This window comes from Rhinolophus ferrumequinum, chromosome 3, assembly GCF_004115265.2.
Source record: "Rhinolophus ferrumequinum isolate MPI-CBG mRhiFer1 chromosome 3, mRhiFer1_v1.p, whole genome shotgun sequence".
Taxonomy (NCBI): Eukaryota; Metazoa; Chordata; class Mammalia; order Chiroptera; family Rhinolophidae; genus Rhinolophus; species Rhinolophus ferrumequinum.
The window spans coordinates 5,954,945-5,968,379 of NC_046286.1; the positions used below are offsets into that span (position 1 = coordinate 5,954,945).

The 13,435-nt window shown below is 35.8% G+C and overlaps 1 protein-coding gene across 1 annotated transcript in view; it reads right to left on the reverse strand.

Moving 5' to 3' along the window:
* Nucleotides 1-13,435, reverse strand: part of SLC26A8 (solute carrier family 26 member 8) — a 77,529-nt gene that overhangs the window by 41,192 nt on the left and 22,902 nt on the right. The window contains 2 exon segments of the mRNA XM_033100016.1: nucleotides 5,340-5,521; nucleotides 6,987-7,103. Coding sequence (XP_032955907.1) covers nucleotides 5,340-5,521; nucleotides 6,987-7,103 — 299 coding nt within the window.

Consider the following 13,435-nt stretch of genomic DNA (forward strand, 5'->3'; position numbering starts at 1 on the left):
ACCCAGAGCCTGAATCCCAATCTGAGAGCTAGCTATGTGACCTTGGGCAATTCATTTAACCTCATTATACTATTGTTTCCTTAAAATAAGGACCATAGTAGTACCCACCCTCAAAAAGGGGTGTCGTGAGGATCAAGTGAGATAATACATGTAAAGTGCTTTGAACAATGACTAGCACATAGGAACAAATGTTAGGTATTATCATCTAGTTCAGACTTCTTTAAATTTAAACTTTTTTATTTTAGATAATTGTAGATTGATATGCAGTTGTCAGAAACAAAATAGAGAGATTTGATGCACTCTTTACCCAGTTTCCCGCCAATGGTAACAGCTTGCAAAACTGTAGTACAATACCACAATTAGGATATTGACATCGATACACCAAGACATAAAAATAATCCCATCACCACAAGAATCCCTCCTGTTGTCCTTTTATAGCCAACCTCTACTTGCCTCTCACTTCCCATCCCTACTCTCAACTTCCATCCTCCTACCTCCACCCTCATCCTTAATCCCTGGCAACAATATGCTCTCCATTTCTATAATTTTATCACTTCAGGAATGTTACATAGGAATCATCAATATGTAAACTTTCTTATTTTCAACTCTATTCATTTTTGTTCTTTATTATTTCCTTCCTTCTGCTTGTTTTGGATCTAATTTGCTTTTGTTTTCCTAGATTCTTGCAGTGGGAGCTTAGATTATTAATTTGTGACTTTTTCTTTCTTCTACTGTATACATTTTAGTGCTATAAATTTCCTTCTCAGCATTGCTTTAGCTGTGCCTCACAAATTTTAGTATGTTTTATTTTCATTTACCCTAATGCATTTTTAAAATGTTTTCCTTAAGACTTCCTCTTCAACCTATGGGTTATTTAGAAGTATGTTGTTTAGTATCCAAATGTTAGGAGATTTTCCAGTTAACGTTCTGTTATTGAGTTCTAGTTTGATTCTAGTATGGTCAAAGAACACACCGATATCAATTTGTTTAAATTTATTTTTATCTTATTATTTTATATTTTTTAAAGATTTTATTGGGGAAGGAGAACAAGATTTTATTGGGGAACAGTGTGTACTTCCAGGACTTTTTCCAAGTCAAGTTGTTGTCCTTTTAATCTTAGTTGTGGAGGGCGCAGCTCAGCTCCAGGTCCAGTTGCCATTGTTAGTTGCAGGGGGCGCAGCCCACCATCCCTTGCGGGAGTGGAGGAGTCCAACTGACAACCTTGTGGTTGAGAGCCCACTGGCCCATGTGGGAATCAAACCGGCAGCCTTCGGTGTGAGAAGCACAGAGCTCCAACCGCCTGAGCCACTGGGCTGGCCCCTGTTTAAATTTATTGAGGTTAATATGGCACAGGATATGGTTTATCTTGGTATATGTTTCATGGGTCTTTGAAAAGAATGTGTGTTCTGCTGTTATTAGATGAAGCGTTCTGTAAATGTCTCTTAAATCCCATTAGTTGATAGTGTTGCTGAGTTTTATTATTTCCTTGCTGATTTTCTGTGTAGTTGTTTCATCAATTATTAAGAGAGGGGTGTTGAAGTCTCAAACTGCAACTGTGGATTTGTCTATTACTCCTTTCAGTTCTATTAGTTTTTGCTTCACATATTTTGTAACTCTGTTGTTTGGTGCATACATACTTAGGATTGCTATGTCTTCTTGATAGAGTGATTTTTTTTTTTTATCATTATATAATGTCTCTTTCGACCTCTGGTAATTTTCTTGGCTCTGAAGTCTATTTTATCTAATATTAATATAGTCAATCCTGCTTTCCTTTGATTCATATTTGCATGTTATATCTTTCCATTCTTTTACTTTCAACCTGTTTATATCATTTTTGATGTTTCTTGTAGACAGCATATTTTAAATACGTCAATGTCTATTTTTAATGTAAGTGTTGGTATATTAGGGCTTAAGTTTGCCATTTTTCTGTTTGTTCTGTTTTTCATTTCTCTTTTTCTGTTTCCTGACTTCTGTGGGCTATTGGAACATTTTTAGAATTCCATTTTCATTTATCCATAGTGATTTTTAGTGTATCTTTGTATAGCTTATTTAGTGCTTGCCCTAGGCATTACATTATATATACATAATATTACAGTCTGGTGGTGTCAACATTTTACCAATTCAAGCAAAGTATAGAAACCATACTTTCCTTTATGTTTGTTTATAAAAATTGTTTTAAATAATTTTTAATATGCATTTTGAATCAGATCAGTGTTATAATTTTGCTTCAACCATCAAACATAATTTAGAAAAAGTAAGAGGACAAGAAAAATCTATCATATTCATCCATATTTTTACTCTTTCCATTGTTCTTTCTTCCTTCCTGATATTTCAAGATTCCTTTTTTTATCCTTACCTTTCTTTTTAGAGAACTTTCTTCAGCCATTCTTTTTGTGGTAGGTGTGTTTGTAACAAATTCTCTTAATTTTCCTTCATTTGACTTCCCCTTCATCCTCAAAGGATATTTTCACTGGGTATACAATTTTGGATTGACAGTTCTTTTCTTTCAGTGAATGAAAAAATTGTGCCACTTCCTTCTGGCTTCCACGGTTTCTAATAAGAAATCTACTGTCATTTGAATTGTTTTCCCCCATGTAGGTAAAGTGCTTTCAATAGTTTTAAAAAATTATCTCTAGTTTTCAGAAGTTTGACTATGACTTGTCATGGTGTGGATTTCTAAGGATTTATCTTCTTTGGGATTGTCTTAGCTTCTTGAAGCCATAGGATTGTATCTTTTTGCCAAGTTTGGGGAATTTTCAGCTATTATTTCTTCAAGTAATTCAGTCCCATATTTTTTCTTCTCTTTCTGGACTCTTACAACACAAATGCTAGATCTTTTGTTATATTCCCACTTGTCCCTGAGGCGCTGTTCATTTTTTTTCAGTCTATTTTCTCTCTGATGTTCAGATTGGGTAATTTCTATTGTTCTTTCTTAAACTTCATCGATTCTTTCCTTTGTCTCCTCTCTTCTGCTGATGAGCCCATTCTTCAAATTTTTAATTTTGTTTATTATGTTTTTTCAGTTCTAAAATTTCCATTTTGGTTCTTCCTTATATTTTCTATTTATTTGATAAGACTAGTTTTTGTTTGTTTGTTTGTTTTGTTTTGTATTTTTTTTACTTATTTCAAACATATTCATAATTGCTTGCTGAAGCATTATTAGGGTGGCTATTTTAAAATCTTTCCAGATAATTTTAACATCACTGTCATCTCAGTATTGGTATCTTTTTATTGTTTCTTTTTTCTTTTTTCATTCAAGTTGAAATTTTCCTGGTTCTTGGTATGACAAGTGGTTTTCAATTTAATTACACATTTGGGTACTATGCTATGAGACTTTGGATCTTATTTAAACTTTCTGTTTTAGCTAGCATATTTTGACAAGTGCTGTTAAGGGAAGGAGAGGGTGCCACCTTGTGATTGCGTGGTGAAAGTCTCGGTTCTCCTTTCAGCCTCCACTGACACCTGAGGCAGTAAGGACTCTTCATTATTGTCGGGCAAGGGTGTAAGTTCTGGCTCCCCACTAGGCCTCCACTGATACTATCCTGGCTGGGAGAAACAGGAATGCTTTTACTTCTCCCCATGTTGCCTCTAATTATACCACAGCAGAGGGGAGTTGTCCTAATTACTGCTGTGTGGTGATGAAAGACCCGCCTCCTCACAATTTCTCTGACACCACCCCAGCAATAAGTAGGAAGGGTATCTCATTACTGTCCAGTGGGAATGAAAGTCCTCTCTATTTGGCCTTCTCTCCTTTTCTGACAAAACCCCAGTTGGCGTGGGTACCTCATTGCAGCTGGTGAGGGTGGAAGTCTAGGCTTCCCACTTGGCCTTCACTGGCATGAATGGTGGTGACACCACAGTTCTGGTTTTTCTTGGTGTTTGTCTGGAGTAAATCAGTTATTGTGTAAATGTTTTTAGTCTTGCTAGCCTTTCTTGGTCCTGTGGCTATAAAGTACAGACTTCGGTTGGAGCTTTATTTTTTGTCTGCACCTGTTGGCATTTTTGATTTCTGGTTTCTTCAGACTGAGAAATATGAAGCAAAAAGAAAACCCAGGGAACCACTGTGTTGTTCCTTGTGTCCTAAGGTTTCAAACCAGTTTGCCTTCTTCTCTTCACCTTTCAGAGTCTTCTTACATTTGTTTTATATATAATGTTCCAAGGTTTCAAGTTGTACTTAGCAGGAGGAATAGAAAAAAAGTACATCTATTCCATCTTCCTAGAAATGGAATGTCTCCTCCTTTATTAAATGCAAAAGTGAGGCTCAAAGGAAGGAACAGGACATGCCCAAGGCCACCTAGGTAATTAATAGGTTACTGACTTTTGCCTGTAATTTTGTCTTCTACAAGATTGATTTTTTTAAACTACAGGAATTATATCTTTTTTAATTTTTGGTCTCTGTTAAAGTGCCAAATTCATTTCTCTGTACCTAGTAATTATAATTTATTGATGCCTACTAAGTGACAGGCTCTGGGGTGAGTGTTTTACATGCATTCTCTCACTTAATCCTCACAAGAACCCTACAAAACAAATATTATTATTCCCATTTTATGCATTTGAAAACTAAGGCCCACAAAGGTAAGATAATTTAAGTATGTTCATAGAGCTGGCAAATGTGAGGGCTGGGGTCAGCCCTCTATGATAGCCTGCCTTTGTAGGCTTCCAATAAATCCTTACCTAATGAAAGAGGTCCCAGAGGAGATCAGTGACATTAGCTAGAGAGTGGTTTAGTTAAAAAGAAAGAGAAATGTCTGGAATATGTGACTTGATTTCAGTGGGTAAAGCTTTAGATGGTAGACTCAATAAAAATTAAAGACACTGCCAAAAATAAGTTTTGAAATTTTAATAAGTCATTGATATTGCTGTACTTTAGCAGTGGTCCTGTCATTCCAGAAAAAAGATTCCAGGTCTGACTCTTATGCTTACTGACCCCAAATATAGCATGTGAGCCTATTAGTGTTACTCTTGTTGAAAGAATATAAAGAAAAATTTAAAAGCAAGAAATCATGAGTAGAACTCTAGACCATAGTCTCCAGGACTCTTCTTTAATCTTAGAGAAGGGACTGGTGAGAATAATCAATATCTCATCTAAATCAATGGTGGATGATTTCCGACAAGGGAGAAGTTTTGTCACTGAGGAGACGTCCTATCCACACATCCCATAAGTTTTCCAAAAATAAATCACCGAAGTTCCAGATATCTCATAATGTATAATAGGAGCAATTAAAGAAATGGGAACATCGGTAACCCCTATTTATTTATTTATTTATTTATTTATTTATTTATTTAATTTATTTAATTTATTTATTTCTTCTTAAGAGGTTCAGAGATTCAGATCCTACCTGAATAATCCCAGCCAGAAAAGTTGTGGATGCCACCACACTCAAGGATCTGTTATAGGCCATATAGAATAAGGGGTTAGAAAAGTCATCTTTGATGAAAGTTCCCATGATCAGGTGGCCACTGTTGAATGGGTACAACTTCAGGACATTGATCATCAGAGCACTCACAAGGAAGAAGGGACCTAGTAAAAAAGATGTTTAGACAGAAGGTGAGGTTTAAAGTCCAGGTAAACTGACAGATACTGACAAAATCAAGGCATGGCTGATGTTATTTTGTCCTTGATCAGAAGAACTATTCTTATTTTCAAGTGGCCGTTGAGAAGTAAGAAAGAGCAGGAAAAAAACTCTGGCTCCACAAACTGTGACCAACTCACAGAATTTAGATCTTGGTGGTCCAGATATTAACCTCTTTCATTATGGGCATATGAAGTGGGATTCAAAGAGAAATTGACTGTAAATATTTATCAGGTACGGCCACTGTGCTTGTTCTCAGAGAGGGTGAAAAGTGAGATGGTGGTTTAAGTATTAGAAAACAAAGCTAATCAATAATAAGAATGAGAATACCTAATACTTGTAATACCAAACATTTACAAAGGATTTATTAGGTGCAAAATGACACTGAGCTGAACCTGTTTCAAACATAAATTCATTTAGTCCTCATCTCGACATGTATATAGGAGCAAAGGCAAATCTTAATTTAAAATTACCTAACAGAAACAAAACTCTAATAGTCCTTACTATCAGTATTTGGAAATAATTGTGAAGTGCCCCCAGGAACTTGGAAATACGGGAATAAAATTGTCTCTCAATGTTCAAATGTAAATCAACACCTAATGGATCTTAGTAAAGATGTGTGACATTGTCCTTACAAAAGGCAGAGTAGAACCCCACATCAAGAAGAATGTGGCAACCAGGCTGAACACACAAATACACCTGGAGCAACAGTGTGTCAGTCAGAATTATCAGTGTACGTTGTGTAGGGAAACCCAGGAAAAGGCTCTTCATTGAGTGAATGGCAAGCCTTTCCAAGACTTTTGGGGCATTTTGTGATTTGATTTCTGGCAGGTTCATCTCGGTGAAGGAAATGTGCTGATTATATGACCTTTAACTTGTTTGGTGCCTGGAACAGTCATTTCTAATTATAAAGTAGTAGATGGACTTTGGAGTCTGAGAAAGAACGTGCTGGTCCTACGGATTTGAGTGCTTTGATCACTATGACAGCATTTTCTCACTGTAAATTAATAAACTGACATGACTATTATAAATCAGACCCACAGAGTTTGGTTATTATGGGTCTGCTGAAAGATGGACTCATTCTAGGAGTTTTGGCAACATCATTACTGGATCTTCCTGGTTGAAGGCAGTCAGATTCCAGTGTGTGGTAATTTCACCAAAGAAAGTACTTCTGTTCTTTAATTCCTCTGGGAAACAGCTTGCTGGCCTGTTTATCTGGTGGTGACATTAATAATGACACACTAGAAGTGTTCAATTTCTAAAATCTGAACACTAACCCTCTGGATAGATTGTCCATATTCTGTCTCCTTTCTTTCTACTTTAAACATAGTTTTAAGTTGGGTTACTTAGCAATAAGTAAATAACTGAGGCGAGGACTTCATCCACCTCCTGTGGTTCCAGTACTGAACTCACCAATGGACATTTGATGACATGATCCAAAAATTACATAAATTACCGTAGAACAGAAAGCTGCATATGAGACATTGAAAGGAGGAATCAGTTGCCTTGCCAGCAAACTTAACGTCAGGACTGAAAAGCAAGATGATTTAAGTAAGAAGGGGTAGCCTGGCTTTTAAAAGTCACCTTAAATAAAAGCTATAAAGAATATTTAAAATAAAAATGATCTACGTATACAGCTGAGTATGGTAATAGTATCCCTTGGCATACAGCCTTTAATTAGTACCTTTTATTATCTCCTTTGATTCCTGGCTTCTTACCCTATTGTACCACATGCTTTTACACCTCAGTTCTAAATCATAGACTTAAACACCTTTCACAGTGAGGTCTTCATGCTAATCATAGGAAGCAAACATCACTGCAATAAGACCTCTCATTCCAACAGCTCAGAAGCAGCCTCACTTCCACCCCGAGCCTTAGTACAAGATCCTGGTGATGCTCCAGGACTGGAGATAAAGCTGGAGAACAAGGCAAGAATCATACTTAACTGACTTGTCTCCAGGTTGGTATGTGCTGTCTCTCTTCCATATGCTAATCACTCTCACCTTTTCCTTTAGCTCCTTCTTTAATACTTACTTTCTTTTCTAAAAAGCACCATGAGAATTAGGAAATTTTGAAGCAAATGGATTAACATGCATGGTGTCATCCCTTTGATGTCTCCTGCCCAGAAACGCTCAACTTACATCATACCTGTGTGCTCATCTGAATTCAGTTATGAGTCCAGTGAACCAAGGTATTGTCTTAGATAAGCAAAGCTTTTGTTCAAACATATACAAAAACAGAGTATAATGAACTCCCGTGTACCCATCACCCACTTCAACAATGGTCAATTCATGGCCAATCTTGTTTCGTTCATGCCCCTACTTCCTCTCCCACTCCATATGATTTTGAAGCAGATCCAAGACATTAAATCATTTCATCTGTAGATATTTCAGTATGTATTTTTAAAAGAAGACCCTCTTTTCATTTAACTACAGTATCATCACCATACCGAAGAACTTAATAATGGTTCTTTAACATTATCAAATATCCAGTCTATGTTCACATTTCCCTGCTTAGCTCATAAATGGTGGTTGTGGCAGAGAATCTCTAAGATGATCTGCAATGGCTAATTGGAATTCATGCCCATGTGTGATCCCCACCTCTTAAGTGTGGGATGGACCTTGTCACTTGCTTCTGATAAATAGACTGCAACAAAAATGATCGAATATCATTTTTGAGATTAGGTTGCAAGAAGACTGTGGCTTCTGTTTTGATTGCTCTCTGGTTCTCCCTTTCATTCAGGTCACCGAGTTGGCTTCAAAGGTGTGTGACCTATGCGGTCACATAGAGCCCTGCGCTAAGTAACCTCCACACTTGGCTTCATTTTCTACTCTGACCATCTTGAAATTCTGAATGATTTTTGAACTAGGGGCTCTGCATTTTCATTTTGTATTGGGTCCCACACATGTAGTGGGTCCTGCCAGCTGCCATGTTGTAAGGACATTCAGGCAGTCCATGGAGAGGCCCACATGGCAAGAAAACCAGGCCTGCCAGCAAATACATATGTGAACTTGGAAACTGATCCTGTGAGATGAATGACAGCTTGACTGAAACCTGATGAGAGATCCTAAGCCAATATAGTGGGTTTTGGGGTGATTTAAAAAAAATAATTTGCTATTATATGATGTGCTTTCGTTTACAATGTTTGTGCTTACATCAGGACTCAAATAAGGTCTTCATATTGATTGATAGGTCTCTGAAGTCTTTTGTAATTTATAGGTTCCCCTACCACATTTTTTTCTAAGCAAATCTCTATTGATTATAAGAAACAGAAAACCTGCTCAAATTGGCTTAAGCAAAATAGGAAATTGATTAAGAGTACAAAAGGCACAGGAACCAGACCTAAAAAGACTTCAGGATCCTAGGCAGCTACTTCTGCATTCTCTTTGTCTCCAGGCTTGCATAGTCTCCTGTCTTTGTTTCCAGTTTGGGGCTATTATGAACAGTACTGCTAAGAATATTTTTATACACAGGTCTCCTGGTGCATAGATTTAGAAGTTCCTTGAGATAATATACCCTGAAGTGTAACTACTGGGCCATTTACCAGAAAAAGTCAAACTGTTTTCCAAATGGTTGTCCATTTACCCTCCCTCCAACGTTGCATGACAGTTCCCATCGTCCACATCTGTATTAGCACAGATACTATTATTAGACTTTTAATTTCGGTGTGTATGAGTTAGAGTGTAACTCATTTCAATTTCAATTTTCACTTCATTGATTACCAATAATGTTGATCAACCTTATTGTTTCCTTACACATTTGTAGTGTATATATTATAGATTAAAGTCCTTTGTTGTGTATATTATTATAAAGATCTCTCCCATTCTGTGGTTTGCTTTCCAATTTTATTTTTATATTTGGGAACAGTGTGGTTTTCCAAGGCTCATCAGCCCTAAGTCATTGTCCTTCAATCTATTTGTGGAGGGCACAGCTCAGCTCCAAGTCCAGTCGCCGTTTTCAATCTTAGTTGCAGCAGGCGCAGCTCACCATCCCATGTAGGAATTCAATTGGTAACCTTGTTGTTGAGAGCTCACACTCTAACCAACTGAGCCATCCAACCACCCCTCTGGAAGCTCAGCGGCAGCTCATTGTCTTCAATCTAGTTGTAGAGGGCGCAGCTCACTGGCCCATATGGGAATCGAACCGGCAACCCTGCTGTTCAGAGCTCGCGCTCTAACCAACTGAACCATCTAGCTGCCCCCACTCTCCAATTCTCATGGTGTCTTTGAATGAACAAAAATTTTTAATTTTTACTTAATTCAATTAATCAGTCTTTTCCTTTTAGGTTAATGCTTTTTGTGTCTTGTGTAAGAAATCATTTCCTACCTCAAGATCATGAAGATATTCTCCTATATTATTCCAAAAAACTTTATTGTTTTACCTTTTACGTTTAGATCTTTAATCTACCAGGAATAGATTTCTGTGTATGGTGTGAGGTAGAGTCTAAAAATTGTTTTTTCATATAAGAATCCAATTCATTCACATAATTTATTAAAACGTCTGTGTCTCTAGTGACACATCTGATTAACCATGTAACTAACGTATCTGACTCTTTTCTGTTCTATTGGCCTAATTGTCAATTGCTGCAATACCACACTATTTTAATTACTTTTTTGAGTAACTAATTTAGTAATCCCCACTTTTATCATGAAATATACACATAGAAAATACATTAAAATAGGTGTTGAGTTTAGTACATATTTTTATCACAACTCCATTTCTCCCCACAGAAGTATTCCTTATTTTGACTTTTGTGATCATTTCTTTGCTTTTCTTTATAGTTTTACCACTACTGTACATATCTCTAAACAATATAGTTTAGTTCAGCCCTCTGTAAACTTTATATTAATGGAGTTATACTGTATATAATTTTTTATTTCTGCTACTTTTGCTTAATATTATGAGTCATCTATGTTGTGGTGAGTTGCATGAGATTGCTCATTTGCCTTCTGTGTATTTCAATATATGCATATATGAATGTTTATTTATTCTTTCTACTTTGGCTGGACATTATCTTAAATATTATTATAACTTTATATTAAGTCTTGATAACTGGAGGATCAAGTCCGCACATGTTGTTCTTCAAGAGAATTTGGCTATTCTTGGCTTTTTGCACTTACATACATTTTAGAGTCTGCTTATAATGTTTCATTAAAAAGTCCTGTTGGGGTTTACATTGAGATTCTAATGATTCTATAAATCTATTTTGAAAGAACTGAAATTTTAAAATATTTAGTCTTCTAATCCATGAATATGCTATATTTCAATTAATTTAGGTCCTCGTTAATATTACTAAGTAAAGTTATGTTGTTTCTCTTTAGAGGTCTTGCACATCTTAGTTTCATTAGAACTTAATTCATATTTATTATGCTTTTGTAAATGGTACCTTTAATTTTTTTTCCATTTTCTCTTTCCTGCAGGTACATAGGAATACAAGTGATTTTGATATATTGATCTTGTATCCAGCAACCTTGATAAAATTGTGTTAATTCTATTAATTTACCTGTAGATTCTTTTGAATTCTCTACACAAAAAAATAATTCTATGAATAATAAAGTTTTATTTTCATCCTTTGTAATCCTTATATTTCCTTTTGTTACTTTAATACATTGCCTATGAATTCCAGTATAATGTTAAATAGCCCCTATTTACTCTTGGTAAGCAACATGTAGCATGAAAAGTGAGTCTTTTGAAATGTAGGGTTTCAAATAACTTACCAATACAGGGAAGGTAAGAGAATTACTTGGTAACAGCCTGAGAACTAAGTTGTCCAGTCTCAGTTAAGCTTAGGCTGTGGAGAAATAGAAGGGAAACCAAGTTTCCAAACTTTCCAATTCCCTTAAAAACTTTAAAAATTTTGAACTTATTTTAGACTTACAAAAAAGTTACAAAAATAATAGGGACTTCTCATATACCCCTTACCTAGGTTCCCCTAATGTTAACGTTTTATATTGTCATAACCTAATTATCAGAATCAGGAAATTAACATTAGAAATGAACTAAATTAGAGACTTTATTTGAATCTCATTTGTTTTCCCACTAATTTTTTTTTTTCTTTTCCAGGGTTCTATCCAGAGTCCCACATCTATTTAGTTGTTCTTTTTCCTTAGTCCTGCAATCTGTAATAGTTCCTCAGTCTTTACTTGTCTTTCTTGACTTTGACTCTTTGGAAGAGTATTGATAGATCAGTTATTTTGTCAAATGTCCCTCAGTTTGGGGTTGTCTTAGGTTTTCTCATGATTACACTAAGGTTATATATTTTTGGTGAGAATATTATAGAAATAAGGTTGTGTCCTTCTTACTGCACATATCACAGGATTTGTGATCTCTGTATGTCTTACTACTGGTGACGATAGCATTGATCACTTGGTTCAGGTGACTTCTCCCACATTCTCTACTGTAAAGTAGTGGAGTAATTAAATAGCTTGAGAAAGATACTTTGGAAATATGTAAATCCCATTACATGGTTTACAGACTTTCACCCACTAACTTTAACACCTGTTAGTGGATTTTATTTACAATTATTACTGTGGTGTTTCCTTAATGGTAATTTTCTATTTTCTTTCACATCGATAAATTAGAATTCTATTATAAGGAAGATCTAGTACCTTTTAATAAGGTCTTCAACATGTAGTATTTTTGTTTCATTTGAAGAAAATTATTAAGTCATTAGCTAGTACCTATTCAAATATAATTAAAACTTTTGAATTATTTACAAAGTATTTACAAAGTATTTCATTATTCATATATCTTAAAATAACACACACCTCTTAGTCAGTTAGCAAGCGTAACATGAATTCATTCATCCATATAGTTTTGTAATCATTATTATTCAACAAATATCTTGAGTACTTACTATGTGCTAGATATTGTGCTGGATGCTAGGTATACTTATACATCCTGACGCCATTCTTATTTTGGTACCAAATTATACTGATGACTTTGTAATTTAGAAATAGGATGTCCTCAAACTTTGACCATAAATGAAGGACCTTTGATAAGTGGGAGTCAGTAGGGAACTCACAGTTACAGCATCAGTGCCAAGAGTTCAGGTCTCTCATTGCAACACCACAGGAATACTCTAGACTTTCTGATACTTTCCTGGAAGTGAATGTACTCATACAAATGAATCACTTTGGTATGTACCAGCCACATGAAAAATTTAAAAGATACTCCTTTATGCTGGGAATACAATCTAGTTCAATATTTTAAAATCAATTGATATAATCCACCATATTATCAGTCTAAAGAGAAAAAACACATGATCATATCAATATATGCAGAAAAAGCATTTGACAAAATACGACATCTGCTCATGATAAAAATTCTCAGCAAACTAGGATAGAAACTTCCTTCACTTAATAAAAAGCATCTGCAAAAATCCTATAGCTCACATAATAATTAACGGTGAAATATTGAATGCTTTCCCCCTAAGATCAGGAACAAGGCAAGAATGCCTATTCTCACCACTCTTATTCAACAAAGCCTTAGAAGTCTTAGCAAGTACAATAAACAAGAAAAAGTCATAAAAACCATTCAGATTAGAAAGAAAGAAACACAACTGTTTCTATTCACAGATGACATGACTGTCAATAAAATAAATTCCAGAGAATCTATAAAAGATTCTTAGAACTATTGAGTTGCAGGACACAAGGTGAACACACAAAAATCAATTGTAGGGCCAGCCTGGTGGCTCAGGTGGTTGGAGCTCCATGCTCCTAACTCTGAAGGCTGCCGGTTCGATTCCCACATGGGCCAGTAGGCTCTCAACCACAAGGTTGCCCGTTCAACTCCTGGAGTCCCGCAAAGGATGGTGGGCTCCGCCCCCTGCAACTAAGTTTGAACACAGCACCTTGAGCTGA